At 46.5% G+C, this 26,565-nt stretch overlaps 4 protein-coding genes across 8 annotated transcripts; 1 reads left to right on the plus strand and 3 right to left on the minus strand.

Moving 5' to 3' along the window:
• Positions 1–2,164: 2,164 nt before the first annotated feature.
• On the minus strand, positions 2,165–4,739 carry LOC127332528 (uncharacterized). The gene is made up of 2 exons (XM_051358836.1): positions 3,794–4,739; positions 2,165–3,698 (listed from the first exon to the last, which is right to left on the minus strand). The coding sequence occupies exons 1-2, from the start codon at positions 4,735–4,737 to the stop codon at positions 2,165–2,167; spliced, it is 2,478 nt and encodes an 825-aa protein (XP_051214796.1). The 5' UTR covers positions 4,738–4,739.
• A 7,303-nt stretch (positions 4,740–12,042) lies between these two features.
• LOC139830107 (uncharacterized) lies at positions 12,043–12,970 on the minus strand. Its single transcript, XM_071829354.1, has 2 exons — positions 12,168–12,970; positions 12,043–12,052 (listed from the first exon to the last, which is right to left on the minus strand). Exons 1-2 carry the CDS (start codon positions 12,833–12,835, stop codon positions 12,043–12,045), a joined length of 678 nt encoding a protein of 225 aa, XP_071685455.1. The 5' UTR covers positions 12,836–12,970.
• Positions 12,971–14,450: 1,480 nt separating this feature from the next.
• LOC127332526 (uncharacterized) lies at positions 14,451–17,467 on the plus strand. Its single transcript, XM_051358834.2, has 2 exons — positions 14,451–14,590; positions 16,452–17,467. Exon 2 carries the CDS (start codon positions 16,516–16,518, stop codon positions 17,293–17,295), a length of 780 nt encoding a protein of 259 aa, XP_051214794.1. The 5' UTR covers positions 14,451–14,590; positions 16,452–16,515; the 3' UTR covers positions 17,296–17,467.
• On the minus strand, positions 14,590–24,534 carry LOC127332525 (uncharacterized). Of its 5 annotated transcripts, none has more exons than XM_051358831.2 (4): positions 24,267–24,532; positions 22,323–23,905; positions 21,637–22,241; positions 14,590–14,718 (listed from the first exon to the last, which is right to left on the minus strand). In XM_051358831.2, exons 2-3 carry the CDS (start codon positions 23,836–23,838, stop codon positions 21,673–21,675), a joined length of 2,085 nt encoding a protein of 694 aa, XP_051214791.1. In that variant the 5' UTR covers positions 23,839–23,905; positions 24,267–24,532; the 3' UTR covers positions 14,590–14,718; positions 21,637–21,672. The 5 variants fall into 5 exon arrangements, with proteins under 5 accessions (XP_051214791.1, XP_071675199.1, XP_051214790.1 ...); XM_071819098.1 differs by lacking the exon at positions 14,590–14,718 and adding an exon at positions 20,947–21,260; XM_051358830.2 differs by lacking the exon at positions 14,590–14,718 and adding an exon at positions 20,948–21,257 and having other exon boundaries at positions 24,267–24,531.
• Positions 24,535–26,565: the final 2,031 nt, after the last annotated feature.

Genomic DNA, 26,565 nt, shown 5'->3' on the forward strand with positions numbered 1-26,565 from the left:
GGCTTACATATGCCTTCTGAGAAGGACACGTGGGGCTCCAATCGGTACTACCGGTATTAGTACTGTCAAGGTACCGGCATGGGTTCGGGAAGCACTGGATGCCTGGCCGGTACCAGAGCGGCACCGCACCCGGTATCACCGCATGTTTCCCTTAACCGGTACCTCATCGGTACGTGATGGGTACTAACGCGTTTCACCATCAAGGGTGACTCAAGCGGTAGTGTCGGTTGGGGTACCGTCAGGGGTACTGTAAACTCGACCCTAAAAGACGGTATCGTCGTCGGTACCTTGACCGGTACTACCGCTTCCAGAAGGGAGCGGTAGTACGGTCAACAAGGTTGCAGTTGACGTGTACTACCGCAACCAACACCGGTACTACCGGTTAAGCAGAGAAACCATGTTTCTCATTGTCTTTTCAAGGCCTCTCCAACCATGTCGACTCACGACACACACAAAACCAGAAGACCTATCAATTACGTCTATCGACAACTATAGCTTCGATCTTGATCTTCCGATCTTGAGGTGTTCAACGAGAACACCGTGTACCTACAAATCTTCAAAGAAACTACGCACCCTGGCACTGCCGGCCAATACACCCCGGCACTGCCGACCCAGACCGACACTGCCGCCCTCCTCACACTGGCTTTGCCTCCAGAAGACGCAGCAGCAGCACTTGGCCGGCACTGCCGCTAGGCTCACCCCGGCACTGTCGGCCCCACCCGAGTTGAATTCATCTAGACCGTCCATTTGAATCATGTGGCTATGTTTATTTCGTAAATGACTAAGTTACCCCTGTTTCAGATCTGGACTATATATAGGGCTCCCCTAGCCACGAATTAGGGTTAGATATAGATTGGATTATCTTTAGAGCTTTGCTCACAAAACCTCTGGGATGATCTCCTATGTTTTCTTAAGGCTATCTCTTACGTGATTGATGATGTTTGTGTGAGATTCTAGTGCATCCCACTCTCTCTCCCACAACTTTGTTCATCTCCCTTACCGATCTCTCACACCGGGATTCTACCTCACGGTCTCTCCCCGTGTGATTCTATCGGCGTGGTTTATCGAGCCACGGGAGTGGAAATCGACTATATCGGGTTTGTGTGCGTGTGTTGTTCTTCGTGTTCTTCTTGTTCTTCATCTCCCCCTCTTTTCCTCTTTTGATTTCGGGTCAATTCGTGAGATCTGGGCACATCCTAGCCCTTAGACCTCATTAGAGGATATTGCTCTTCTCAATGCGTGGGAGAGTATTTATGTAGATAGGGTGACCGGCAATGGTCAATCTGGGAAGAAGTATTGGCAATGAATTGAGTATAAGTTTTACCGGTTGAGGCCGAGGACAAGTGAAGGAGAGCAAGCCGCACGATGTGATCTCTTCAAGGTCGGTACGAGATAAACAAGAAATGTTTCTCTTCATGGACTTCCTGCTTGGAACAAGTGAAGAATAATCCTCCTAGTGGTGCAACAATTGAGTTATTTTTTCGTCGGGCATGGTTTTGTTTCTATCCAAGTCATAATTGAATGACAATGTTAATTCTTTGTTTATTTGCATTGTTTCTACATGACTGTATTTTCCAACAAAGGTATAAAGATATGAAAGCAAGCAAGAATAGGTTTTTTACACTATACCGTTGTTGGAAAATTCTGGAGACTGGTGAAAAGTGGAAGGTGAGAGACCAAGAGGCTCTTCCCCTCCACGCAATGAGGCTGCTATGATGAACAATAGTGATGTCGGTGGTGATGGCGGCAATGGTCCTCCTTCTTCGGTTTGATCCACGATGACTCACTAAACTCTCTTGCATCGTATGTTACCCCGTCGGGACTATGCTATTGTATCAAACATTGTTGCTATCTCGAACTGTGTGGGTTTTCATTTTGGATATTGTGATGCCTAGGCTTAAACCTGACTGTAATCAACCATGTGGCGCGATGGAATAGTCCGCCGCAACACTTTTCTAGCAGAAAAATCTCGATACAGTCAACCCCATCCAAAATGGGATATCTGCCAGAGATGCTCTAATTGCACATGAAGTAAGCAAGCCATAGGAAAAAAAACATCGCAGTAGGGAGTAATTAGTAAGGTTGTATTGAGAAATAATTGAACAGCTCAGCAATCGTTCAGATAATTATCCTGTGTTTACAAATTTTGCAAATAAATCCGGGATCAAATAAAAGATTCCAGCCGATGTGGCTGATGTGTCTCAAACTGGGCCTCGCGCCGCCTACAAAGGAGTGAAAGGACTCCGCGGCTCACCTTGATAGCCACGTAGGTGAGTCTGGGTATGCCCAGTCCAGCGACGAACAGAGAGGTCTTCCAGTCCCTGCTGGAGCCGGTAGCGTATGCCACCAGCAGAGCCAGCAAATCAATCTCGATGACCGCGGACATCGCCCAGCCGGGCAACCTCGTTCTCGCTACCTGGAACCGCTGCACCAGAAGCAACAGAGTGATGATGGACACCACGAAGGAAGTGGAGTTGCTGTAGAAGAAGGCAATGTACCGCCGTCTCCTGTTGTCCTGCATAACGGGGTCACCCTCATCGTGCCCATCGCCGTTCTGCCAAACACCACCGGGTTGATCAAGGCCGGCCTGATACGTGACACCCGCCACAAGGATTGTGAGCAAAATCAGATGTTTGCGTCTGGAATATAGTTCTTTTATTGCTTGGTCTTGAATCTCTTGTTGCTGGTCCTGATCCCGATCCCTATCCTCTTCAGGAGTTGTGCTCGAACTTATTACAAGTTCTTTCTGACGCTTTGGCCTCAAATCGCAGAGACACTTTAGGAACAGTATAACAACAGTGCAGAAAACCAGTGCCACCAACAGGAAGAAGGGGATGATGGATCGTGTGAGATGCTGCGTGCTCCCGGCGGCATAGGCACCCATGAAGCAAGACAATCCCACAACCGTGCCAAGGGTTAGCGCGTAGCTTCGTATGAATCCCCTGTAAAATACCGGGCTCAAGAGGAGGATCATGGTGGTGATGGACATCATGAAGCTTATCGAGTTGCAATAGAAGAAGGCATTGTAGCTGCGCGGATGGTTGTACAGGAGGACTGGGTCGCCTGCATGATGCCTAAACTCATCGTCGTTCTGGAGCCAGAAGCCGCCCGGAGGGTTCAACCCGGCTTGGTAACTCATTGCCGTGCACAAGGTTGCCAAGAGGTACAACAGCTTGCGCTTCTTCTCCAAATGGACAAGCACCTCAAAGGTTTCCACGGGGTCCAGCGTGAAGAAGATGGCATGGATCACCATGTAGAACAGGATGGCACCCGCCAAGGCCAAGACGGCCATGGAGGTGGCTATGTCCCTGCAGGACCCGGCGGCGTATGAACCGATGAGGGCAAGCAATTCAAGCATGATGACTAAGCTCACCACGTTTCGCCTGAGTAAAACCCTCCGTAGGAATAGGACGATGGTGAACAAGGAGGACACAAATGCAAATGAATTGCAGTACAAGAAAGTCCTGTACCGTCTAGCATTCGTCGTAAAGAGGATGGGGTCGCCGGCGAGGTGCTCGTCCGTGTTGCCCTGCCAAACGCCACCTGGCGGATCTAGCCCTGCTTGGTAAGTGATGGCGGTTGCGAAAGTGGCGAGCAATAGAAGGAGAGACCGAGACTGGCCAGTCTGCATCTCCATTATTACCATCTCGGCTTTATTAAATCCTGGTTTCCCATCCTTGGCCGAAGGTGAAAGTTCGCTATGGACATAAGTAAAACTGAATTAGTTGCAAAATTTGGAATCTAATAACAATTAATAATTTGTTGATCCTGGATCTGGATCTGGACTCGGTACCTGTCTTCATCTTTCTGCAAGCAAGTTTGGAGTAGAATGCATAGCAGACAGGCCGCAGCAACCATAAGGACCAGGTAGACGGTGGCGGCAGTCTCCCTGCAGCTGCCGGCGGCGTACGCCCCGACGAGACCGACCAGCGCGGCTACGACAGACCCAAACATCTGGCGAGAACGTACCGTTCGCTCACGAAGCTTCCGGCTGAGGAGCAGCATGATGATGAGCAGCGACGCGGTGAACGCCGTGGAGTTGCACACCACGAACGTCACCAGGCGTGCCTTGTAGTGATCCTTAAGAATGGCGTCCCCGGGGCGGTGGCCGGCCTCAGCGTTATCCCAGAATCCTCCCGGTGGCGAGCTCAGCCCGGATACGTACGTGACGCTCACTACAAACGTGGCGAGAAGCAGGAGCACCTTCCGGAGCCGCTCTTCCAGCTGCCGGTCGTGGCTGGACCATCTGCACTCTGGACGCGACGCCAGCACCATCTGGACAGCCAGGTAGGTAGAGACTGTGGCGACCATGAGCACGGAGGTGTAGACGGTGGTGAACCTGTCGTGGCAGTTGCCCGCCGCATAGGCACCCATGAAGCTGAGAAGGTCCAACACCATGACCACACGCAACGGCTTCAGTCTGGTACGCACATTCATCTTCACCACCGTCTCCATTGAGAGGATGAGGAAGTGGCAGATGACCACGACCGACAATGCCAACGCGACGGCGTTGCAGTAGAAGAACACCAGGTACCGGATCTTGTTGGTGATCCGGACGATTGGTTCGCCGGCGAGGTGACCGTCGATGCTGTCTTGCCACACACCTCCGGGCGGGTTGAATCCCAGGCCGTACGTCACGGTCGCCACCAGCGTAGCCAGCATCAGGACGTACTTCCGCAGGATGTACTCCCACGGATCCTGCTTGGCTTCTGCGGGCACCTGTGAGCATGGTTCCATGCCTCTTGAGTCTTGAGTAGATCCCTGGGAATGCTCAAGGCACAAAGCTATATGAAGAGAAAAAGCTTTGGCTTCACTTGAAGTTAACGATGGTTTGTCTACATAACCAAAAGTCAACACGCGCCCCCACGCCCCCATGCGAACATATTAAAGTAAGGATTCCCTGACAGCGCGCTTCAGTGATCGCCAAATATAAAGTAGGCGACCGAGGGGATCGAAGTCTTGTCTAAACTTGTTTTTGTACAAGACGCGTTCCACAGCGATTGTGTCGCCGACGCCTTCAAAGGTGGAACTCGCCCGATTCCGGTTTTTAGACGTCGCTGTTCTCACGGTAGACGTCAACTATCATTAACTACTTGACAATATACCCTGGAGGAGGTATCCTCACAGAAGGGGGAAAATGTGGCCAAAGGGCGAAGAGCCATTAGGGCGGAGGTACACGATTTACTCAGATTCGGATCACGCTGCACGGAGACAGGGTCTCTGCTGCTTGTCTGGAATTATGTGGATGCTTTCGAGTTGTTACAATGAGTTGTGGTTGTCCCTCTATAGCTCTCAGAATCCATCTTATAAAGGGTGCACAGATCTAGAATTTCTACAGAGAGTCCTACCCAGAATCCAAATCCAAGTTACCTAACTACGAAACATTACATTGCGATGCGCATCAAGAATCTACCTACTCCTAACTTGTAGTCATGGATCCGGTAACCTTCATGGGCCTTATAGATCCAACTCCTGCCGTGGGTCGGTTTGGATCCGGTTCCATGCTCCTGGACTGGACTTTCTTCATCTTCGATCAACAACAACTGAGCCACCCGGTGAGCCATATGCCACCACCACCATCTATGGATCACCCGGACTTGCCGGATCTGGACTATATCATTGACATACCCTTGAAGTATACCCACAACAAGAGTCGCTCCTAGAAGTGTTGAATGTAGATGGGCTGCAGCCCAATAAGGCAGCCCATGTGGTCTACAATTCCTGAAATCTCAAGGCCCATCACGTTGGCAGCTTGGGACAGCCTTGGGGAACAAAGTTTAGTCCCACATTGCTAGTTGAGAGAGAGTTGGAGTGGTATATAAGGGCTGCTGTTCTACTCCTTCCAAGTGAGTGAGAATAGAAGGAGCCCTCGCGCACTCCTCCTCCTCCGCCCGCCCGTCTCGGCTCGGCACGGCACGGCACGGCACGCACGCACGTCGCGTTTCGTGACTCGAGTTCGAGTTCGAGTTCGAGACACACTCAAGGAAGCCTAAATTTTTGCTTGGTGCACCAACTGTGTTGGGTACGTGTCGACCTGCATGTGCATGCTCGCCGCGTGTCCCTGGCTTCCTACGCGTGTCAACGCGGGCGGGTCGACTTCCTCCCAGGCTATACAAGGAGACGATCAGATCTGGAAACAGTGCTTTTTAGATCTCTCTCGCGAAGTTCCTTTTGCTGTGCTACTCTCTAGTCTTCCCCATCCCGGCGACTGCGTGCACAGCCGTCCGGGAGAGCAGGCCTCCGAAACTCCGTCCGTTGAGATCCTGCACCGGGAGACGGGTGATAAGGTTTTTGGGGAGCGCCTCGGCGCGACTGCTCGCTGCTGTTCGTGTTCATCTTCGCCAGTTCATCTGCTTCATCGACGACTTCGACTACACCATGGGCGACATCAACAACTCCCATGGTGGTGGTGGTGCTACTGCTGGTGCGACCTTCTCGGTCGCGATGTACGTGCTTTTCCTCTCCTACCGTGCACTGCTACTTGTTCCATGTTCAGATCTGATGCATGTGGTTAGTCTGATGTGTATGGTTAAGTATGCTTGTGCATCTGTAATGTTGCTTTCGGTAATTAAACTCTCATGGAAATTGCCTAATATTCCAACAATCCAAAAACCTTATATGCTTAGGCAATTTTCACCGTCTGGCTTTGCTGCTGCACTCAAATCGAGCCCGTTTACGGGTTCTCATTTCAAGAGATGGTAGAGTAAGACCCTCTTGTGGCTCACTTCTATGGGCGTGCACCGGGTTGCGGAAGGTACTCCTAGAGGTCCGCTTACTCCTGAAGAGGATAAAGCGTTCGGGGATGCCACCGTAATCTTTGTGGGTGCCGTTCTAAGTGTGCTTGGAGACAAGTTGGTTGATGCTTATCTGCACATACGAAATGGGAAGGAACTGTGGGATGCACTGGACGCTAAGTTTGGTGCTGCCGATGCCGGAGGTGAACTGTATGCTATGGAGCAGTTCAATGACTACAGAATGGTTGAGAACCGATCTGTGGTAGAACAGGCTCATGAGATACAGATCATGGCAAAGGAACTCGAGCTCCTCAAGTGTGTGCTACCGGACAAGTTTGTCGCGGGATGCATTGTCGCTAAGCTTTCCCCTTCATGGAGGAACTTTGCCACTTCCCTGAAACATCAGAGGCATGAGTTCTCTGTTGAGAATACCATGGGCTCTCTGGATGTTGAGGAGAAGGCGAGGGCAAAAGACAAACACACTGGAGGAACCGATGGACGTTCTGTTGCCAATATGGTACAGAAAAATGTCCACAAGTCCAAGGGAAAGAACAAGGGAGTCTCCCAGACTACCAACTTCAAGAAGAAGGGGAAAATGGAGAAGAAAGATCCTTGCTGGGTGTGCGGCGAGACTGGCCATTGGGCTAATCGCTGTCCACAACGCAAAGGAAAGAAATATCAGGCTGGACAGAACTCAAATTCTGTCAGCATGGTCATTGGCAACACAGAGGAAGGAACTACAGGGTATGGTAATATGTTACCTACTGTTCTTTCGGTGTTTCAGCCCACGGAATGGTGGGTTGATACAGGTGCTAATGTTCATGTGTGTGCTGACATCTCCATGTTTACCTCTTACCAGGCCCGAGGTTCCCCAGTAATGATGGGGAATGGGTTACATGCTACTGTTCGTGGTGTTGGCACGGTAGATCTGAAGTTTACTTCGGGAAAGATCGTGCAACTGAGGAACGTGATGCATGTCCCTTCTATCAAGAAGAATCTCGTTAGTGGCTCCCGTCTTATGAAAGATGGGTTTAAGTTGGTATTTGAGTCCAATAAAGTTGTACTGTCTAAGTATGGAACTTTTGTTGGAAAGGGATATGAATGTGAGGGAATGTTTCGCTTCTCTCTAGAAGACTTCTGTGATAATGTTGTGAACCATGTAAGCACTAGTGTTAATGAAACTAATGTTTGGCATTCACGACTTTGTCACGTTAATTTCGGTTGTATGACGCGGCTTGCTGATATGAGTTTAATTCCGAAATTCACCTTTGTCAAAGGCTCTAAGTGCCATGCTTGTGTGCAAGCAAAGCAGCCTCGCAAGCCTCACAGGCCTGCGAAGGAAAGAAACTTGGCACCACTAGAGCTCGTGCATTCAGATCTATGTGAGATGAATGGTGAGTTGACAAGAGGTGGAAAGAAATATTTCATGACTTTGATTGACGATTCAACTAGGTACTGTTATGTGTATCTCCTGAAAACCAAAGATGAGGCTCTTGATTTCTTTAAAATCTATAAGGCTGAAGTTGAGAACCAACTTGAAAGAAAGATAAAAAGGGTTCGATCTGATCGTGGTGGAGAGTACTTTTCTAATGAGTTCAATTTATTCTGTGCGGAACATGGTATAATCCATGAGAGGACGCCTCCCAATTCCCCACAATCCAATGGGATTGCGGAAAGGAAAAAACCGTACTCTAACAGATTTGGTTAACGCCATGTTAGATGTTTCGGGTTTATCCAAGGAATGGTGGGGGGAGGCTATATTGACTTCGTGTCATGTCCTAAACCGTGTTCCAACCAAGAATAAAGAGATTACCCCTTATGAGGAATGGGAAAAGAAAAGACCAACACTCTCCTACCTACGAACTTGGGGTTGTTTGGCTAAAGTGAATTTGCCAATCACCAAAAAGCGAAAGCTTGGACCAAAAACCGTGGATTGTGTCTTTCTTGGCTATGCTGCCCATAGCATTGCTTATAGATTTCTTGTGGTGAAATCTGGAGTGGACGACATGAATGTTGGCACCATCTTTGAATCAAGAGATGCTACATTCTTTGAGGATATATTCCCTATGAGAGATATGCATGGCATGTCTAGTTGGGAATCTAATCCAATACATGAAACTCCTATGGAGTCTGATGAGGAATCTGATGATGAGAGTTCAGATTCTGATGAAGATGACAATGAAGCTCCCACAAGGAGTAAGAGACAAAGGACTAGTCCTTTGGTAATGATTTCATTGTGTATCTTGTGGATGATACTCCCACTACCATTGCAGAAGCTCTCGCATCTCCTGATGCAGACTACTGGAAGGAAGCGGTTCAAAGCGAGATGGATTCCATCTTGGCTAATGGAACGTGGGAGTTATCTGAGCGTCCTTATGGGTGCAAACCCGTAGGATGTAAATGGGTATTTAAGAAGAAGCTTCAAGCTGATGGTACTATTGAGAAGTACAAAGCTCGGCTTGTAGCCAAAGGCTATACCCAAAAGGAAGGCGAAGATTTCTTCGATACCTACTCACCTGTGGCGAGATTGACCACCATTCGAGTACTACTATCATTGGCTGCCTCACACGGTCTTCTCGTTCATCAAATGGACGTTAAGACGGCTTTCCTAAATGGAGAGTTGGACGAGAAAATTTACATGGAACAGCCTGATGGTTTTGTACTACAAGGTCAAGAAAGAAAGGTGTGTAAATTAAAGAAATCTTTGTATGGTCTCAAACAAGCACCCAAACAATGGCATGAGAAGTTTGAAAGAACTTTGACATCTGTGGGCTTTGTTGTTAATGAAGCCGACAAATGTGTGTACTACCGCCATGGTGGGGGTGAGGGAGTTGTCCTATGTTTGTATGTGGATGACATACTAATTTTTGGGACAAGTCTCAAAGTGGTTGAGGAGGTAAAAACCTTCTTATCTCAATGTTTCGAGATGAAAGATCTTGGAGAAGCTGATGTTATACTGAACATCAAGCTTTTGAGAGATGAGAATAATGGGATTACACTTGTGCAATCTCATTATGTAGAGAAGGTGTTGAGCAGATTTGGCTATGCTGATTGCAAATCTTCTCTCACACCTTATGATCCTAGTGTCTTGCTTCGAAAGAATGAAAAGGTAACTAGAGATCAATTGAGATACTCTCAAATCATTGGTTCACTCATGTATTTAGCTTGTGCTACGAGGCCTGATATCTCGTTTGCTGTGTGCAAACTTAGCCGGTTTGTGGCCAACCCGGGAGATGATCATTGGCATGCTCTTGAGAGAGTAATGCGCTATCTAAAGGGAACCATGAGTTACGGAATTCATTATACCGGGTATCCAAGAGGACTTGAAGGGTATAGTGATTCCAATTGGATTTCTGATGCTAAAATCAAAGCCACAAGTGGATATGTTTTCACTCTTGGTGGTGGCGCTGTTTCCTGGAAGTCTTGCAAGCAGACCATCTTAACGAGGTCAACTATGGAAGCAGAACTCACAGCATTAGATACAGCTACTGTCGAAGCGGAATGGCTTCGTGAGCTCTTGATGGACTTGCCTATGGTTGAAAAACCAATACCGGCTATCCTCATGAATTGTGATAATCAAACTGTGATTGTCAAAGTGAAAAGTTCTAACGATAATATGAAAAGTTCCAAACATATCAAGAGGAGACTGAAGTCTGTCAGAAAACTGAGAAACTCCGGAGTGATAGCATTGGATTATGTCCAAAGTGCTAAAAATCTGGCAGATTCTTTCACAAAAGGACTATCAAGAAACATGATAGACCTTGCATCGAGGGAGATGGGTTTGAGACCCACTTGAGTTGCCGAGGGGGTAACCCAACCTATGTAATCGGAAATTCCGTGAAGTAGGACCTAGGAAAACAAACTGGAGCAACTGAGTTGAGAGAAAATTTATACTCCCACTCCGTTGCAGATGCAATTCTCTCATAGCTACTGTAAGGCAGGTTGACAATGTCTTAATGTGTTCTGAGCGGCTCTTGATGAGCGAAGACGCCGTCCTACAGGGCGATCTTTTGAAGAACACACCTATATGAGTGACACTACTGGTCATAGTGTGGGAGATTTGGGTGAATCTCTAGTAAGCTCATGAAAGGCCGAGGAGTATGACTTATAAGCTCCACCCGAGGGGAAGGCTAAGGTAGCCTAGTACCGTGCCGACATTGAGCGAAACTTGCTGCACAAAGACTGACAATTCAAGGCATAGTCCATTGTTCAGTTGTAGTCAAGCGTAGCACCTTGCCCAAGTGGAAGTTCAACTTAACAGTCTTCACCTTAGTGCAGGTATATTAAACAGTGAATGGAACTAATGTGTCATCTGATGTGCATGTGAGAACTGGTGGGGGATTGTTGAATGTAGATGGGCTGCAGCCCAATAAGGCAGCCCATGTGGTCTACAATTCCTGAAATCTCAAGGCCCATCATGTTGGCAGCTTGGGACAGCCTTGGGGAACAAAGTTTAGTCTCACATTGCTAGTTGAGAGAGAGTTGGAGTGGTATATAAGGGCTGCTGTTCTACTCCTTCCAAGTGAGTGAGAATAGAAGGAGCCCTCGCGCACTCCTCCTCCTCCGCCCGCCCGTCTCGGCACGGCACGGCACGGCACGGTACGGCACGGCACGCACGTCGCGTTTCGTGACTCGAGTTCGAGTTCGAGACACACTCAAGGAAGCCTAAATTTTTGTTTGGTGCACCAACTGTGTTGGGTACGTGTCGACCTGCATGTGCATGCTCGCCGCGTGTCCCTGGCTTCCTACGCGTGTCAACGCGGGCGGGTCGACTTCCTCCCAGGCTATACAAGGAGACGATCAGATCTGGAAACAGTGCTTTTTAGATCTCTCTCGCGAAGTTCCTTTTGCTGTGCTACTCTCTAGTCTTTCCCATCCCGGCGACTGCGTGCACAGCCGTCCGGGAGAGCAGGCATCCGAAACTCCGTCCGTTGAGATCCTGCACCGGGAGACGGGCGATAAGGTTTTTGGGGAGCGCCTCGGCGCGACTGCTCGCTGCTGTTCGTGTTCATCTTCGCCAGTTCGTCTGCTTCATCGACGACTTCGACTACACCATGGGCAACATCAACAACTCCCATGGTGGTGGTGGTGCTACTGCTGGTGCGACCTTCCTGGTCGCGATGTACGTGCTTTTCCTCTCCTACCGTGCACTGCTACTTGTTCCATGTTCAGATCTGATGCATGTGCTTAGTCTGATGTGTATGGTTAAGTATGCTTGTGCATCTGTAATGTTGCTTTCGGTAATTAAACTCTCACGGAAATTGCCTAATATTCCAACAAGAAGCACTAAAACTTGGTATGAAATACATTATTTCACTCTGCAAAAAAAGCGGAACAATAAACTTGGAAGGAAACCTCCAAGGGTTAACATTTCTTCATTGAATCGATAAAAGTCGAAAAACAATATGTGAGCAAAAGCTACACACTACACACTTGTGCTTAAGCGGCCTGGGGTGCTTGGTGAGCAGCTTGATGATAACATCGTCGGTGGCACCATATTCGCGGAGGATCTTGACCTTTGGGAGCAGCTCGGATTGGACGTTGCCGTGGAGGAACTCGGAGGACTGCTTGACTGCGGCGACCACGTTCTGGTCGGTGCCGAGGAGGTCCTTGAGGAGGAGGTAGTTGGGGCGGAGGCGGTTAGCGAGGCTGTAGCAGAGAACGCGGTACGGGTCGAGGAGGAGGATGCGGCGGATGTCGGCGTCGGAGAGGCCGACGTCTCGGCGGAAGAAGTCGATCTTGGGCGCGAGCGTGACGTCGGCCCGGTAGTTGAGCAAATCAGGGGCGGCGGCGACGACACGGGCGATGTCGGAGCCCGCGAGGCCGAGGCCGCGGAGGAGGGCGAGGACGGCGTGCGCCTTCTTGGTGGAACGCAGGTGGACGCGCGCGGCCGCCTTGGTGGCGGCGGCCTCCGAGAGGCCGCAGGAATTGCGGAGGAAGTGGAGCGTGAGGGAGCAGGGGTCTGCCGCGGCGTGGGAGACGGCGGCACGGATGCTTAGGAGGTGTTTGAGAGAATGCCACCGAGGAGAGGGGGAGCTGCACGACGGCAGAGATTTCGGAGGTCTGCTGCCACCGAGGAGGAGGTGACAACGGCGAAGCATTTGGAGGCCAGACACGCCGTGGGAGATGCCGGAGAGCGGCAGCGGAGGCTCCGGCGGCGGTGGTGGTGGTGGTGGGGCTGCACGCTCCGGCGGCGCAGGTTATCTTTTCTTTCGGGTGGCAGGGCAGGCACGTTTTTTTTTCCTTGAGACAGAGCACGGTTCATAATAGAAGAAGAAAAGATATTTGAAAGGATACGAGTGGGCCTTATGCCCAGGCAGCCCACGAAAGGCCCAACCCACGTGCGTCGCATCCTATTTGTGATTTCTTACCGGCAAATCTTATTTCACGGCCATTGCCTCGGTTATCGCGGAAACGCGTTCATCGGCGGCCGGGGCAACGGGCCGGCCCACCTAGCTAGCGATGTGGTTGACCGAACTCGCCCGATAGGAGGAAGACGATGCAGCCACGACGTCTAGGAGGACCTCGCTGCTGGCGGAGACGACGTAGCAGGCCACGGCGTCGCCAGCTAGGCGAGGAATTGGCGAGGAATGGACCTCACCGGAGACGGGGACGGCATGGAACCATCATAGTCTAACGAGTGAGGATAGAATCAAATGGGGAAATGTTTAACCTATCTATAAGAGACAAACCGCGGTAACACCTCTAATATAAAAAAATGCAACAACTTAAGTTAGGAAACTCGGATATAGGTGAAACCAATTTTGTTGTAAAAGAATGAAAAGAGCTACCCAAAAAGAGTGAAAATATTAAGAACCAGTCGGGTAGATTTTTTCAAGAGTTTAGAGGTGAAACCTCTCAATAAAAAGAACCGGGAAAAACTTCAAGATGGAACACCTTTCTTGATTGTGTTTCCTTGATGAAGTCTTGCGAATTGCCCCCCATACTCCACTATGTGAGAGCTTCTTGTTCGGTGCATCTTCATATATCCATGAACACTATATGAATGATAAGATTCAAGGATATGATCTCTTCGAGTTGGTTCATCTTGAACTTGCACACTATTTCTTGTTTCTTCATTATGTTGATGTCTTGAAGATACACATGAGAACTTACTTAATCTTCTTATTCAATACATACTTGTTACTTGATCTTCGTTAATTTCTTCTTATTGCAACCTTGAAGTCAACATATGGTTCAAACCTTGCCTATGAATAACACCTATAAATATAACTCAATGCAAACATAAGTCCATAAAGATTATCATTAATTACCAAAACCACACATGGGGGCTCCATGCACTTTCACCCGTTCCTGGACCGTCCCAAAAGGGATGCGGACGTGAGGCGCTGCGTGCGGGAGCTATTCCCTCCCGCGTCGTAGCGATGAATAGGCGCCCCGTAAAAAAATTATGACTAGTTTATTTTGGCAAAAAGTTACGAGATGCATTTTAGCCCGTAATATTTTTTAGAGGCTGGTAAGTGGGTTTCCCCACTATGTATATTTATATTTATTAATTTCAAAAGAGTTTAGAAAATACAAAAAAAATGCAGTTGCTAGAGATTAGCAACAAAAAAAATATCTATAGGCCATAAGCCCAATAATAAAAGAGAGAAAAAAAGAGTAAAAGCCCATGAGCCGATGAGCGTGACCGCACCAAAGGCGCGGTGGTGCAACCAGACCAAAGCTCCAAAGCCTCCACCCAGGTCACACACGGTGACGGTGAGGGGATCGAGAGGGGATCGAACGGGGAGCCTCTCACGCCCTGTCGTCCCTCGCCCTCCTCCGCCTGCCCCCCATCTTGCCATCTTCCCCTTTGCGATCCAGCGTCCTCCTCCCGCCGCCCGTCCTTTCAGGTCAGTTGCCGCTCGCGATCTGTAGACCAGCAATTTGGTATTCGGGATCCCAATTCGGGGGTTCCCTTCGGTCCGTCGACGCGGAATGAACAAGAAATCCTGAATTAGGGCTATCGATTTTTTTTTATCTGAAAAAAGAAAGTTTCAAGTGACGTTAGTATTTCTACTTCGGTGTTGTCGATGTACAGTTGAAAAACAAATCCAATTTAAACAGGCACGTAGGAATTAGAGGTTTGGATTCTTATTCACACAGCAATTGGAGTAGCGTTAGTATTTTGCTGTTTTGGTGTTGCCAATTTACAGATGAAAATGAACTCCAATTTGAACAAGCACGTATATACAATTAGTGTCATATTGAATGTTATAGCTTCAGTTTAGTGCGAGAAGTATCAGGGGAGGTAATTTGTGTTAGACAAACATCAACTTGTCTCTATTGATTGCCCAATAGGCAAGTTGAGCCAGATGTATCCATGTCGACATGGGCTGGAGCAGAGACGCGGCGGCCGGACTCGGTTAGGAAGATAGCAGCGGGTCTATTCAATCGTGTCATAACCACAGTATATTTAAGTTGTGTATTTTTGTGTTGCTGATTTTCTATGCAACTGAACGAATATAATGTGGTTATGACAGTAGCTTCATATATATTATGTTGAATCAAATTTTGGCAGTGCCACCTGATAAATGTGTGTGCTCTTTGCATTTCCATGGACCAGTTTGACATAAATTTTCATTAATGTCAATATACTTAAGAAAATACAAATATTTTTGCTGCGATTTACTACACAGTCACACATGTTTAAACCCTCCCACTTTTCGGTTGATCTTTCAAATGAGTTATCTAGGTGGTCAATTTGATTTCCAAGAAAAATGATGAGTCCACTGTTGATCTGACCCTTCATGTGTTAAAAGGGACAGCATTTAGTCTCTCAACCATCTTATTTACTTAACTGAGGAGAACTGTCCCTTTTTCCATACGCTGTGTTTGCCACCATAAGGCCATCACTTCTCCTTTCCATGAAGCAAGAAGGAAGGCATCTTCCCAGGTTGTTTGGGATTGGTTCAAAATCGATTAGATTAAACTGATTTGATCATGCTTTTGGTATCCAAAAGGTGATTATATACTGGCTTTTTTAGTATTTTAGGTTTGAAGAGAATTTCTAGTTCAGCTAAACTTTTAGTTAACTTGACGCTATTTTGGGCATTTCCTGCCTTCTGTTGGTTCAGTTTAATGGCAGTTAGTGCCAATAACTTTAATCCCTCTGCCTCGTCAGACTAGCATAGTTGGGTTAGTACACTCATACCCAATAGACAAAATAATTTAACTCTAAGTACGTCTTAACTCAGTGCTCTCACAAAGAGCATGGTAGTGGGATGAGACGTCTTCAGGGGGTTGCTTGACAAGATAACGAGAAGAAAATGGGATCTCATCCTTGCCCGCAGTTCGGAGCAAAAGGACATTCCACCCATCCTAACCAAGCATATGAGATGGCTAAGCAACTGAATGCCAATTCTGCATGAAACCTCATTCTTGACTGTATGTCTCTGTTACTCTATGTTGATCCATCCATCAGTGTGTTTTGTGCCTTTCGCATTTACAACCTTTTTAAATCAGCTTACAACCTACCTTTTGGGTACTTCCTTTGGTAAGTGTGCAAATATTTTAGATGATCCAACTGCTACATTAGGTGATCATATACTTGGTGTTCTGCTACGCATTACATTTATTACATAGTTCTTCCTGTCTTCCACATTCTTTTACGGACATGCTAAGATCAGACAGATTCCATGTTGTTTTTCTTAGTTTTTTTGGCTTTTATTTATAGTATCATTGTGCTTACACATTGTTATCTTCGTTATATAGGTCTATCCTGAAGTACTGAGAGAAATCAGGCTCTTAAAAATTGTATGCAGTTTGCGCTACACAGATGTGGAGTTTTGCGTCTCTGGGAAAGAAGAACCCTCCAAATTGCACCTCTCCACACGCTGATTGCTCAGATGACGAGGCATCTTCATGCACAAGCAAGGAAGAAGGCCTAGAATGCCCAATATGTTGGGAGTCCTTCAACATAGTGGAAAATGTGCCTTATGTACTATGGTGCGGACACACCATGTGCAAAAATTGCATTCTGGGCCTTCAGTGGGCTGTTACCAAAGTTCCCACAGTACCAATACAGCTACCGTTCTTTGTATCCTGCCCCTGGTGTAACCTCCTATCGCTCCGCATAATTTACAGAGGGAATCTCACATTTCCACGCAAGAACTACTTCCTCCTTTGGATGGTTGAGGGAATGAATGGTGAGCGGGCCAGATCAAGATCTTCTAGCGAGCAACCTACTACTTGGCTCTCAAGTGGCAGCAGGGCAAGTGGAAATGCAGGTACTTCCAACCCCGTTAGACGTGCGCTCCCTCCACAGGTTGAACCGTCCTCCTCCAGTGTGAACCGCACCAATCGTAGGCCCCCGCTCCTGAATACAGAGAGGGTGCAAGCTTCACTGCGCAAGTCTTTGTCATTCTTGGTTCACCTGACCGCCAAGTTCCCGCTGGTGTTCATTTTCGTCCTCATAGTGCTCTATGCTATCCCTGCCAGCGCAGCTGTGTTGCTGTTGTACATTGTTATCACGGTGTTGTTTGCGCTGCCTTCCTTCTTGATATTGTATTTTGCTTATCCTAGTCTAGACTGGCTCGTTAGAGAAATCTTTGCTTGAGATTTCATCCCAAAAACACTAGGCGGGTTATGTCAGTGCTGACCTGGGATCTAATACATGTAACTGAACTGAACCTTTCTAGCTTTTCTATTTTCTTGACACTGTAAGTGCGAATATTCGTGGAAATGTTTCTCAATCTAGTGCAAACTATCACGATATCTGCTTCTTTGTATGTTTTGAGGCTGGGATTCAGAGTACACTTGACTGACAGCAATATAATACCAGGACTGGCATCTCCTAAGAGCTCTAAGCTCCCAGGGATTGGGAGAGCTTATGAGCGATCTGCATGTCGCTGTCGTTGGTCCCACCTGCTGGCAGTTTTGTGCCGCCGTGTATGCCACCTTTGCCTCACGCGCTTGACTGTTGACCGCGTTTCGGGGTCGGTTCGTGACCGAGAGGTCGGCCTTCCGTTCCGGTTTTGGTGTGGTGGTGGCTTCTTCTCGCCCAACGAGCTGACACCCACTTTTCTTCTTTGCGCAGGCCTATGCCGCCAGGAGTCATCGTTGCACCTCCCAGCATCCTCGCCTCGACCTCCTCTTTGATCTAGAACATCAGCGACTAGGTGAGTCCAGCCCGCCATTCCCATCTCCTTTTCCCTAAACCAAATCAGTTCATGGCGAACCCTAGGGCGGTAGGCGACTATGCGGCGAGACTGAGGCGGACAACGGTAGCCGCAGCCAGTGCATGATTACTGACACTATCATGGTTAGAAAGATTATCCAAAACCCCAGGTAATTTCCCCCCTTCTTTGATTTAGTTGAATTTTGTTTCTGTTTCTTGAAGGCTTAGGCCCTGGCCCTTTCTTTGTACCCAATGGATTTCAGAGGACGTAGAGTTTGGATTGGATATCCGTTTCTCTGAACCCAATGCCTTTCAAAGACGGAAGAGTTTGGGGTGGATGAACATAGAGAGGGAATCAAGATTGATAGAAGATGAGCACAAGGTGGCCGCATGGGTCGTGCTCCTATTTTGCCCGTGGTGCGTCGCGGTCAATACTCCTCAAGGATCTTTTGGTGGTATGGTGCCATCGACGGCATGGTTCTGTTAACTTATTTAGGTAACCAGTTAGGCTTTTCTTCTCAATTTCCTTTTCAGAAGGACATGGGGTTCGGACGCAAGGGTAAGCATTGCTTTTGCATCCCCAGAAAGATGGATCTATTTGCCTTGACGAGAGGATGTCACGGGGCAGATCCTTCATGGAGTGTGTCTGCCATCTATCTTTGCGCAGTTCCTGATGTGACACAAGCACCGCAGAACACTGAATCTACATTTCTTCAATTATGATGGTATCATGACAAATGAGACTGAGTGATCGCCACCAAAGACAACATTCGCTGTTTTTTTCGAGGTTGCAGTCAATTGCTCTACCACTGAGCTATGGACCCAACATTGGTCGATCCATGCGTCTATAGGTTACTGAATATAATGCTGATGGACTCCACTTGGACTATTGCTTGATTTGCAGTGTCATTTCTCCCAAGGCACAAATCTTCACTGAGCTAATTTCTACAAACTTTACAGGACGAGGTCATGTTTATATATGATAAAAAAGCCTACAGAGGTGCTGAGAGAGGCTGTCGTGGATCGCCGACCGGCTGTTGAGCATGACTCTGAAAATTCTTGAGAGGTATATCCTTTCTTTCATTCCTACATTCTACACTTTAAAGAGCTTAGATTCAGACATTGTTTGTCCCATTCACATCAGGACACCTCTATAAGGGAGTCTTTGGTGATTACCGTTGATTGTCTATAAGACATTCCAATTAGTAAAAGGCAAGTTAGTACCTACATATAAATGAATTCAGCTGGGTAACCCATTGTCCATAAGTTGTTTATTATCCTGAAGAATAAGTTAACATGTGCTGTTAGATATCAAGGTTGTTACGGCTATAAAATTTGAAGTGGTCACTGAGATTTAAAATAGATAATTTCATATAGCACATTGTTTCTCTTTATATCGATGACCTTGCAAATCAGTGTATCTTATAATCCTATTTCCATTCCCGCACCATGAATGTTGTAAAGTGACCATGCTTATCCTCCCATAATGATAATGGGAATGTTATTTTTCATTGAGTAAAATGACAGAATACTTTAAGGCCATGGTACCCATGGAGTTTTCTTCACCTACGACTAGATCTATTACAAGCAATCTAGGTACTTTGGTGTGGAAATTAGTCATCACCCTTCATACCTTTGTTTACCAACTCATAGCATTTTGTATATATTTTGTTATGTACATCCTGCTGCATAGATATCGAGCACAGCTGAGATCCTTAGAACCATTACAACAGCAATTTTCATTCCACACTTTCATTGCTTATGAAAACTTATGGTGCAAACCATCTTATTGTTGCTTCTTCCTACGATAATTGGTCACAAGGATACTTATATATATACCTAGAATCTGTATAGATTATTGATGTAAGTTGCCACTGGAGTAGCAATGTAATTTTATGTTCTTCTTAATACTACTGATACTCATGATTTATTGTTTGTGTCTTGAGACGATAAACCACTTTTGTTGAAAAAAACTCCATTCACTGCTAAGGACGAAATCATACATATCAGATACATTTACTTGCTGGGAAGAAATTGACAAGGGGATCAGCTTACACATAATAGGAAGTACGTGTGATAGGAAGTAGTGGTCTAACTCTCGGATAACCAGGATAGATATTAGTAAAAAAAGGTTATTGCTGAAAAAGAAAATTGCATGTGCCTATATGTTTTTAGCTCACAGTCATACTTGAGATATATTGATGTTGCCGTCTGATTTAGCATGTCCTGTATCAGACCATTCCTTTTTTGCTTCGACTACATCTGTCCGTTGATTGCGCTTTTTTGGAAGTGGTTACACATTCAAAGCCATTGTTCACTATAGTGATTATTTGTTTAAATGCTTTGGAACTTACATATTCAAAGCTGTTGTTCAGCATAGACACTGTTCACAAATATCGGAGGCGCAAAGTTATTTATGTACCACTTATTTAAATGTAGTTTTATAAGTTTATATACCAATAACTGGATTTTCCTTACCGAGCCAAGGCACTGACTTCTCATATGCATATGTGTGTGCCATAGATGTCAGGTAACTGTGACACACGTGAGTGAAGTCATCTCATCCTCGATATCTTCTATTCTTTACGAAGAGGTAATTAATGCTTTGTTTCCACGATCTGATGAAGGTGCTCTATATTGTGTGTTTTAGTCACATGGGGTTCTTGCATCTATCACCATAGGCACTGTACTGAGGTTGGTTGGACAAACAAGATCTGTTGTTGCCACTAACTTCTTTTGCAATTCTTTGTATACCTGACTTTATGAGACTACTGTCACAGTCAGCTCTCAGCCAGAACACATTTTTCCAGCGGTACGAGCTCCCAGGAGATAGTTAAGTTGATGATTTTTTTTCAGATTCGTGGTCATTGTTGATTTATTATGGTTAGTGGTCATCTGAGAACAGGGAGGGGCATGCCTACCACAACAGTATGTAGTCCAGATTATAAGTATAGACCATCAGAGATCCTAATTGCCTCATGTATATACCACAATTCTCACTATATCTCTTAAATAATTGTGCTCTATACCACAATTTTCAATGTATCACATCAGCCGCTGTTCTGAATTATCTTTGCAACTCCATTAGCATATTACTTACGTTTTTCTTAATTATAAGAAATAAAATATTTTGGTCTTCCATCCATTGAGGGTTCCTATCTACGCAGCGACAATTGCAAAGAATGGCGCGGCAAAGCGCGCTAGGCCCATCTAGTTTTTCATTAAGACCTGCCCAACTGAAAACTAACTACACAAATTCCACATAGATCAGCAGACGGCAAAGTAACTAGTGACCGTCCAAAACTAACTGACAAGGATGGCCACCAAGCTGAATCACAGTTCACAACACCATTCTTCATCCTTCTTTCATTGTTTTTTTTTGTAATTAACTTTCTGTCGCGCTGCTTTTGATGCATGGAAAATGAAAAAAGTTAGCTGGGAAGGTTACAAGATACAGCAACAAGTTCCATGTCCAGAAAGTATTCAACTGTTCGTGAAAAAGAAGGTACACTAAATATTCATGGAAATTTCATGATTGGAGAACAGAAGAGCAAATAATCCTTCCATGTTGATATAATGACCGTCAATAGTGAAATCAATCACAATATGTTGGCCTTAATGTTTGTAAAATAATAGATGGTAGAATTATGAAACTCGGCACTTCATTTGAAACAATGCAGGTATATATGCCAATATCATGGACGACAGTTGATAGATTACAGTCAGAAACATTGATTTCAAGGGAAGTATGTGAATGCGACTGTGACCATGAACTCTTACTCGGTATGATGTGCATGTGAGGTTCTCCTCCAGAAGTCAGGACTGTCGGATCTCCAAAATCCTCTGCACAACATCGGACATTGTAGGTCTGGAGTTGGCATCTTCACTGCAGCATTTCAGAGCAAGGCGCAGGAGTAGCACCATGCATTCCATTTTCCCGTCATCATGCCACAGCCTTCGGAGCTCCACGTCGAACACCTCCACCGCCCACTCCTCCTGTGCCTCGCGAAAAATAACAGAACGCACCCACTGTGGCAAACCCACTCCCTCGTCATGCTGTGTGCTTTTTACCGGAGTCTTGCAGGTGAGAAGCTCCAGCAGTAGGACACCAAAGCTGTACACGTCGGCTTTCTGAGAGACCAGCCTATCGTCTGTGACCTCAGGCGCGTGGTAGCCAGAGGCATTGCAGAACTTACCAAGTGTTATCAGACCGTGCTCTGACACGCATGCGTCGTGGGTACCTGTGACCATGATGTTAGAGGACTTGATGTTGCCGTGGCAGCTCGATGGTCCAGCTGAGTGGATGTACGCCATACCGCGTGCCGCAGCGTGTGCTATGGCTGCCCGCTGTTCCCAGTCCAGCGGAGCTGGGGAAACTGGATCTCCTGGATCCACACGCCATCAAAAGTATTAGAAGTTTAGAACATGTATACAAGGTAAATATGGGCTAATTAAGCATATATTACCATGGAGAGCGTGTGCTAGACTGCCCATCGGGAATATATTGTACACCAGCAACTTCTCATCCTCGCTATAGTAATACCACTGCAGTGGCGCAATGTGTTTGTTCTGGATGGCACCAATCATCCTGACACGCAGTTCAAACTCCTCCTTTTGTAAGTCCACTTCCCTCAGTCTCTTGACGACCAGCTGATCTCCATTCTCGAGCGTCGCCTTGTAGGATGTCCCGATTGTACCTTTTCCCAGAACTTCAGCTGACGCCCTAAGCAGGTCTTCCATATCAAACAATGAACAAGTCATTGTTGACCCAACGATAAAAGCTGCCACGTTTTTGGTATCGCTACTGCTTTCTTGTGATGATGTCGTTTCAGCTGGAGCTGCAATTCCCATGTAATGACTACTGCTTTCTTGTGATGATGTCGTTTCAACTGGAGCTGTGTAATGGCTACTGCTACTACTTTCTTGCAATGGTGGGTCAGCTGGAGCTGTGTAATGGCTACTGCTACTACTTTCTTGCAATGGTGGGCCAGCTGGAGCTGGTTTGTTTTTCTTTCCCCAAGAAAACAGAGCTCGTCTTTCTTGTCTCCCATGTAGAGCTTTTCTAAGTCTGCGAAGATGTTCTGCAACTTCCAACATATCGGGACGTTTGCCAAGTTCCATACTCAAGCATCTACCAGCCAATTGTGCAATTTGTTCAATAGTCTTCATGTTGCTCGGGATTGCAATTTCAGAATCAAACATCTCTCTCACGCGCCTGATACCTTTTGCAAGAGCTTTAGTAAATTTTTCAGCATCAAACATCTCTATTGGCTTTTTTCTTGTTATCAGTTCCAAGAGCACTACCCCAAAACTGTACACGTCATTCTTTGCTATCAGGCGACCAGTACGAGCAAACAGAGGGTCCATGTAACCTATACTTCCTATAATACGCACAGTATACAGAGTATTTGCATTTTCAGTGTTGACTAATCTTGATATTCCAAAGTCTGATACTTTCGCTCCGAGTCGGTCATCCAGAAGTATATTAGCAGGCTTGATATCACCATGAATAACCTGAGTATACATTTGCGAGTGCATATAGCCCAACGCCTCAGCACATTCTATGGCAATTCTCAGTCGTGTATCCAAGGGAATTGGAGTATTGTCCCCGTGAAGGACGTCACTTAAATTTCCTTTAGGAATATACTCCGTGACCATCATTAGGGCATTTTCTTCTAAACAGTACCCAACTAATCTGACTACGTTCTTGTGATTGATTTCACGGTGGACAGTCAACTCTTTGGCAAAGTTTTCTTTTTCATTGTTGATAAACCTCTTGACTGCAACAACACTTTTGTCCTCAAGGACTCCTTCATAAACTTCTCCAAAGGCACCTCTCCCAACCAAAGTTCCATAGTTGTTGGTGAATCTTATTATCTCATTTTGTGTGAAGCACTTTACATTGTGATTGCTATGCGCTATCCATTTTGATCTATCATCCCCTTGGATTAGTTCTCTTACCATGCTATCCGAATAATCCATCTTGTGAAAATCGTAGAATAGTGTATATATCCGCTAGATTTGACTACAATTCTGGAGATATGTTGGCCTAAAAGTAGTACATAGAATTAAATTATAATTTGATGATCAATACATATATTTAAGAGTTTAAGGCTATGCATGACTTTCCAGCTAACTTTCATGAAAAAGTTGGGAAGCATATCGTTGAGCTGTTCTAAGGTACCGTTTGCAAATGTTGAATTGTGATGATGATGATGTGTATATGAACTACTGCGCTATTTCGTTTATGATGTAGCTTGAGTGGCAGAATATCGTAGGTTAATTTCATAACAGTCAAAAAATTGCTTTTCGGGTGTAAATCAAGGTGGATCAAAATGGGGTTGCATCACTGCTATAAAGATCAACTCCGTACCAAATTAGAATTACTAACAACTAAATACATAACGTACCTGTTATGAATCGGCGTACGAAGTACAGAGCATGAGTCGATGCCGCTCGTAGAATTTGCTCTTCACATGGCAACGGCATGCACAGGGATCAAGAATAAGAAGCGGTGAGGCTTCTTCATCCCTTGATGCATGGTCAACACTTAATTGCATCCACACGTTGTGCCTTTGTCTTATCTTCTTCTACTTATTCTTGGGAAAAGTAATGTTTTTTTTTCCTTTTCGTGTGTGCAGAAATGGGACAGGCAACCTTTATAGACTCAAATGATTTTTGTGTACAGCCGTGTGGAAGAACCACTAGGAGGAAACTCTTTGTTCAGTTTTCCGTGTGTTTTACTTATTTTTTGGAGATGCTTTATATTTGTTATGGAAAACCTTTCGGAGAAACTTTAGCTGTTTGGTCTTGGAAATAGACTGGTCGCTGGAAGACTAGAAAGTGTGGAGTGCTTTATTTGGCTCCTGAACTTTCATTATACTATACTAGGAAATTTGCCCGTGCGTTGCTACGACGCACTATAGCATGAGTGATCAGAAAAAACCTAAATATAAAATATATGAATGCTGAAGTAAAAATAATTTTCCCATGTGTACGTGCTAGATTTGAGAAATAGGTCGCCAAATATAAACTCGAAAACAATAGCTCACATATCCGCAAAATAAAATTGATTGCATACACGCTGCCCTTACTTTTCTTATTTTTAGCAGTATAAACATGAAAAGTGGAAGAACCAAGTAATAACGCCAAAATATGGTTTGCCAATTCAAAACTTCTAGATGCTGATGGAAGATATGAATTCTATCATATTTAAATTTTTCGACATTGTAGATGAGATCTCGAATGGTGAAGGAACTTCTGACTGAATCTTACTACTATGTGGTTATGGACCTGGCACCATGTCTGAACTTTAATGCTAGTCTGGATAGAAACTGAACATGTAAGCTTGTTTGGCATCGTGTAAGAAACAGCTGGGTGAACCATGATGTGTTCATTAATCTTTGATATCTATTTTTGTTTAAATGTAAGAGCTGATTCAGGAAGAACGGCCGGTGCGAGCACAGGAGTTTTTCAGTCGGCGCGCGCTGCAGCCTTGCAGGAGCTCCTTCAGCACCCAATTCGAAAGTTGTGACTGGTCGAACCCTGAACCAGCCGATGCTGCTCACAGCATCGCATCCGCTCGCCATGTCTCCTCTTTCATTGTCTTGTGGAACTGGGCCAATAAATTATGCGAGCAGTTCTGCTGAAGATCATACCAACATGTTGATTTAAATGGGGCAACTGAAATCTTCAGAGCACATACCAGTAGATAGATCTCCATCCATTAGCTGGTCATTGTCTAATTTTACACCGGACGTGTTGTAGCCGCACTGAACGACACACGCACGTGCCTAGTAGCTAGGAGCGGCCTGCAGGCCTCCTGCCGGAGCTGCTCGGCCTTGGTGGCAGCCGTGGACTCTCCGGGTGCGAGGTCCGACGAGCACTTCCGCGCATGTGGGCGAGTTTCTAACAGCGCAGTTGGATGGGAGACGCCGCCCTGGTTGTCGGCTGCAGCAACGAGCGATTCTGCGTCAGCCACTCTTCCATGATCGATCTATGGAAAATCCGCAAGGCAAAGTCTGTGTTGTGGGTATACTTCATGGGTGTACCATCGACAGTGCCTAGATCCGGCAAGCCCGGGTGGTCCACAGATGGTGATGAGGCATGTGGCCCATCGGGCGGTCCAGTTGCTGTTGATCCTGACGGAAGATGACCGGCCTAGGAGCAGGGAGCCGGATCCGACCGACCTCGAGGAGGAACCCGGATCCACGGAGGCCTATTAAGGGACCCGGATCCGGTACGACATAGATGGAAGGGCGGATCGTTGACGTACACGGCAAGACATTGTACCGTAGTTAGGCTATCTGTAATCCGGCTAGGACTCTCCATGTAAACCCTAGATCCGTGCGCCTTTATAAGCCGGATCCCGGGAGCCCTAGAGGCAGAACGACAACTCATTGTAACAACGCGAAAGCGCCCAGATAATACTGGACAAGCGGCGTAGGCCCTGTCATCGTGCGGTGTTCGAAGCTGGGTAAATCGCGTACCACCGTCCCGAGAGCACTCCGCCCTATGGCCCCTACTTCTTCTCCCCTCGTGAGGATCCCTCCTCCGGGGTACCGTCGATTAGGCAACGACAGTTGGCGCCCACCGTGGGGCCTGTGGCGTCTGGAGGCCGGAACCGGGAGGGTTCCGCCATGGGAAGCTACGACGACACCATCGCTGTGGGGCGCGTCTTCTACGCCGGAAATCTGCCGATCGTCCCTC

The sequence above is a fragment of the Lolium perenne genome, chromosome 4, assembly GCF_019359855.2.
Source record: "Lolium perenne isolate Kyuss_39 chromosome 4, Kyuss_2.0, whole genome shotgun sequence".
Lineage (NCBI taxonomy): Eukaryota > Viridiplantae > Streptophyta > Magnoliopsida > Poales > Poaceae > Lolium > Lolium perenne.

Bases quoted from the DNA above. Each gene is read 5' to 3' on its own strand.
- LOC139830107 (XM_071829354.1), bottom strand. From the start codon at position 12,835: ATGCTTCGCCGTTGTCACCTCCTCCTCGGTGGCAGCAGACCTCCGAAA.
- LOC127332528 (XM_051358836.1), bottom strand. From the start codon at position 4,737: ATGGAACCATGCTCACAGGTGCCCGCAGAAGCCAAGCAGGATCCGTGG. The intron at 3,699-3,793 runs GTACCGAGTCCA...TTATGTCCATAG, and splicing joins TTGCAGAAAGATGAAGACAG to CGAACTTTCACCTTCGGCCA.
- LOC127332526 (XM_051358834.2), top strand. From the start codon at position 16,516: ATGTGGAGTTTTGCGTCTCTGGGAAAGAAGAACCCTCCAAATTGCACC.
- LOC127332525 (XM_051358831.2), bottom strand. From the start codon at position 23,838: ATGGATTATTCGGATAGCATGGTAAGAGAACTAATCCAAGGGGATGAT. The intron at 22,242-22,322 runs GTAATATATGCT...GTGTGGATCCAG, and splicing joins TCTAGCACACGCTCTCCATG to GAGATCCAGTTTCCCCAGCT.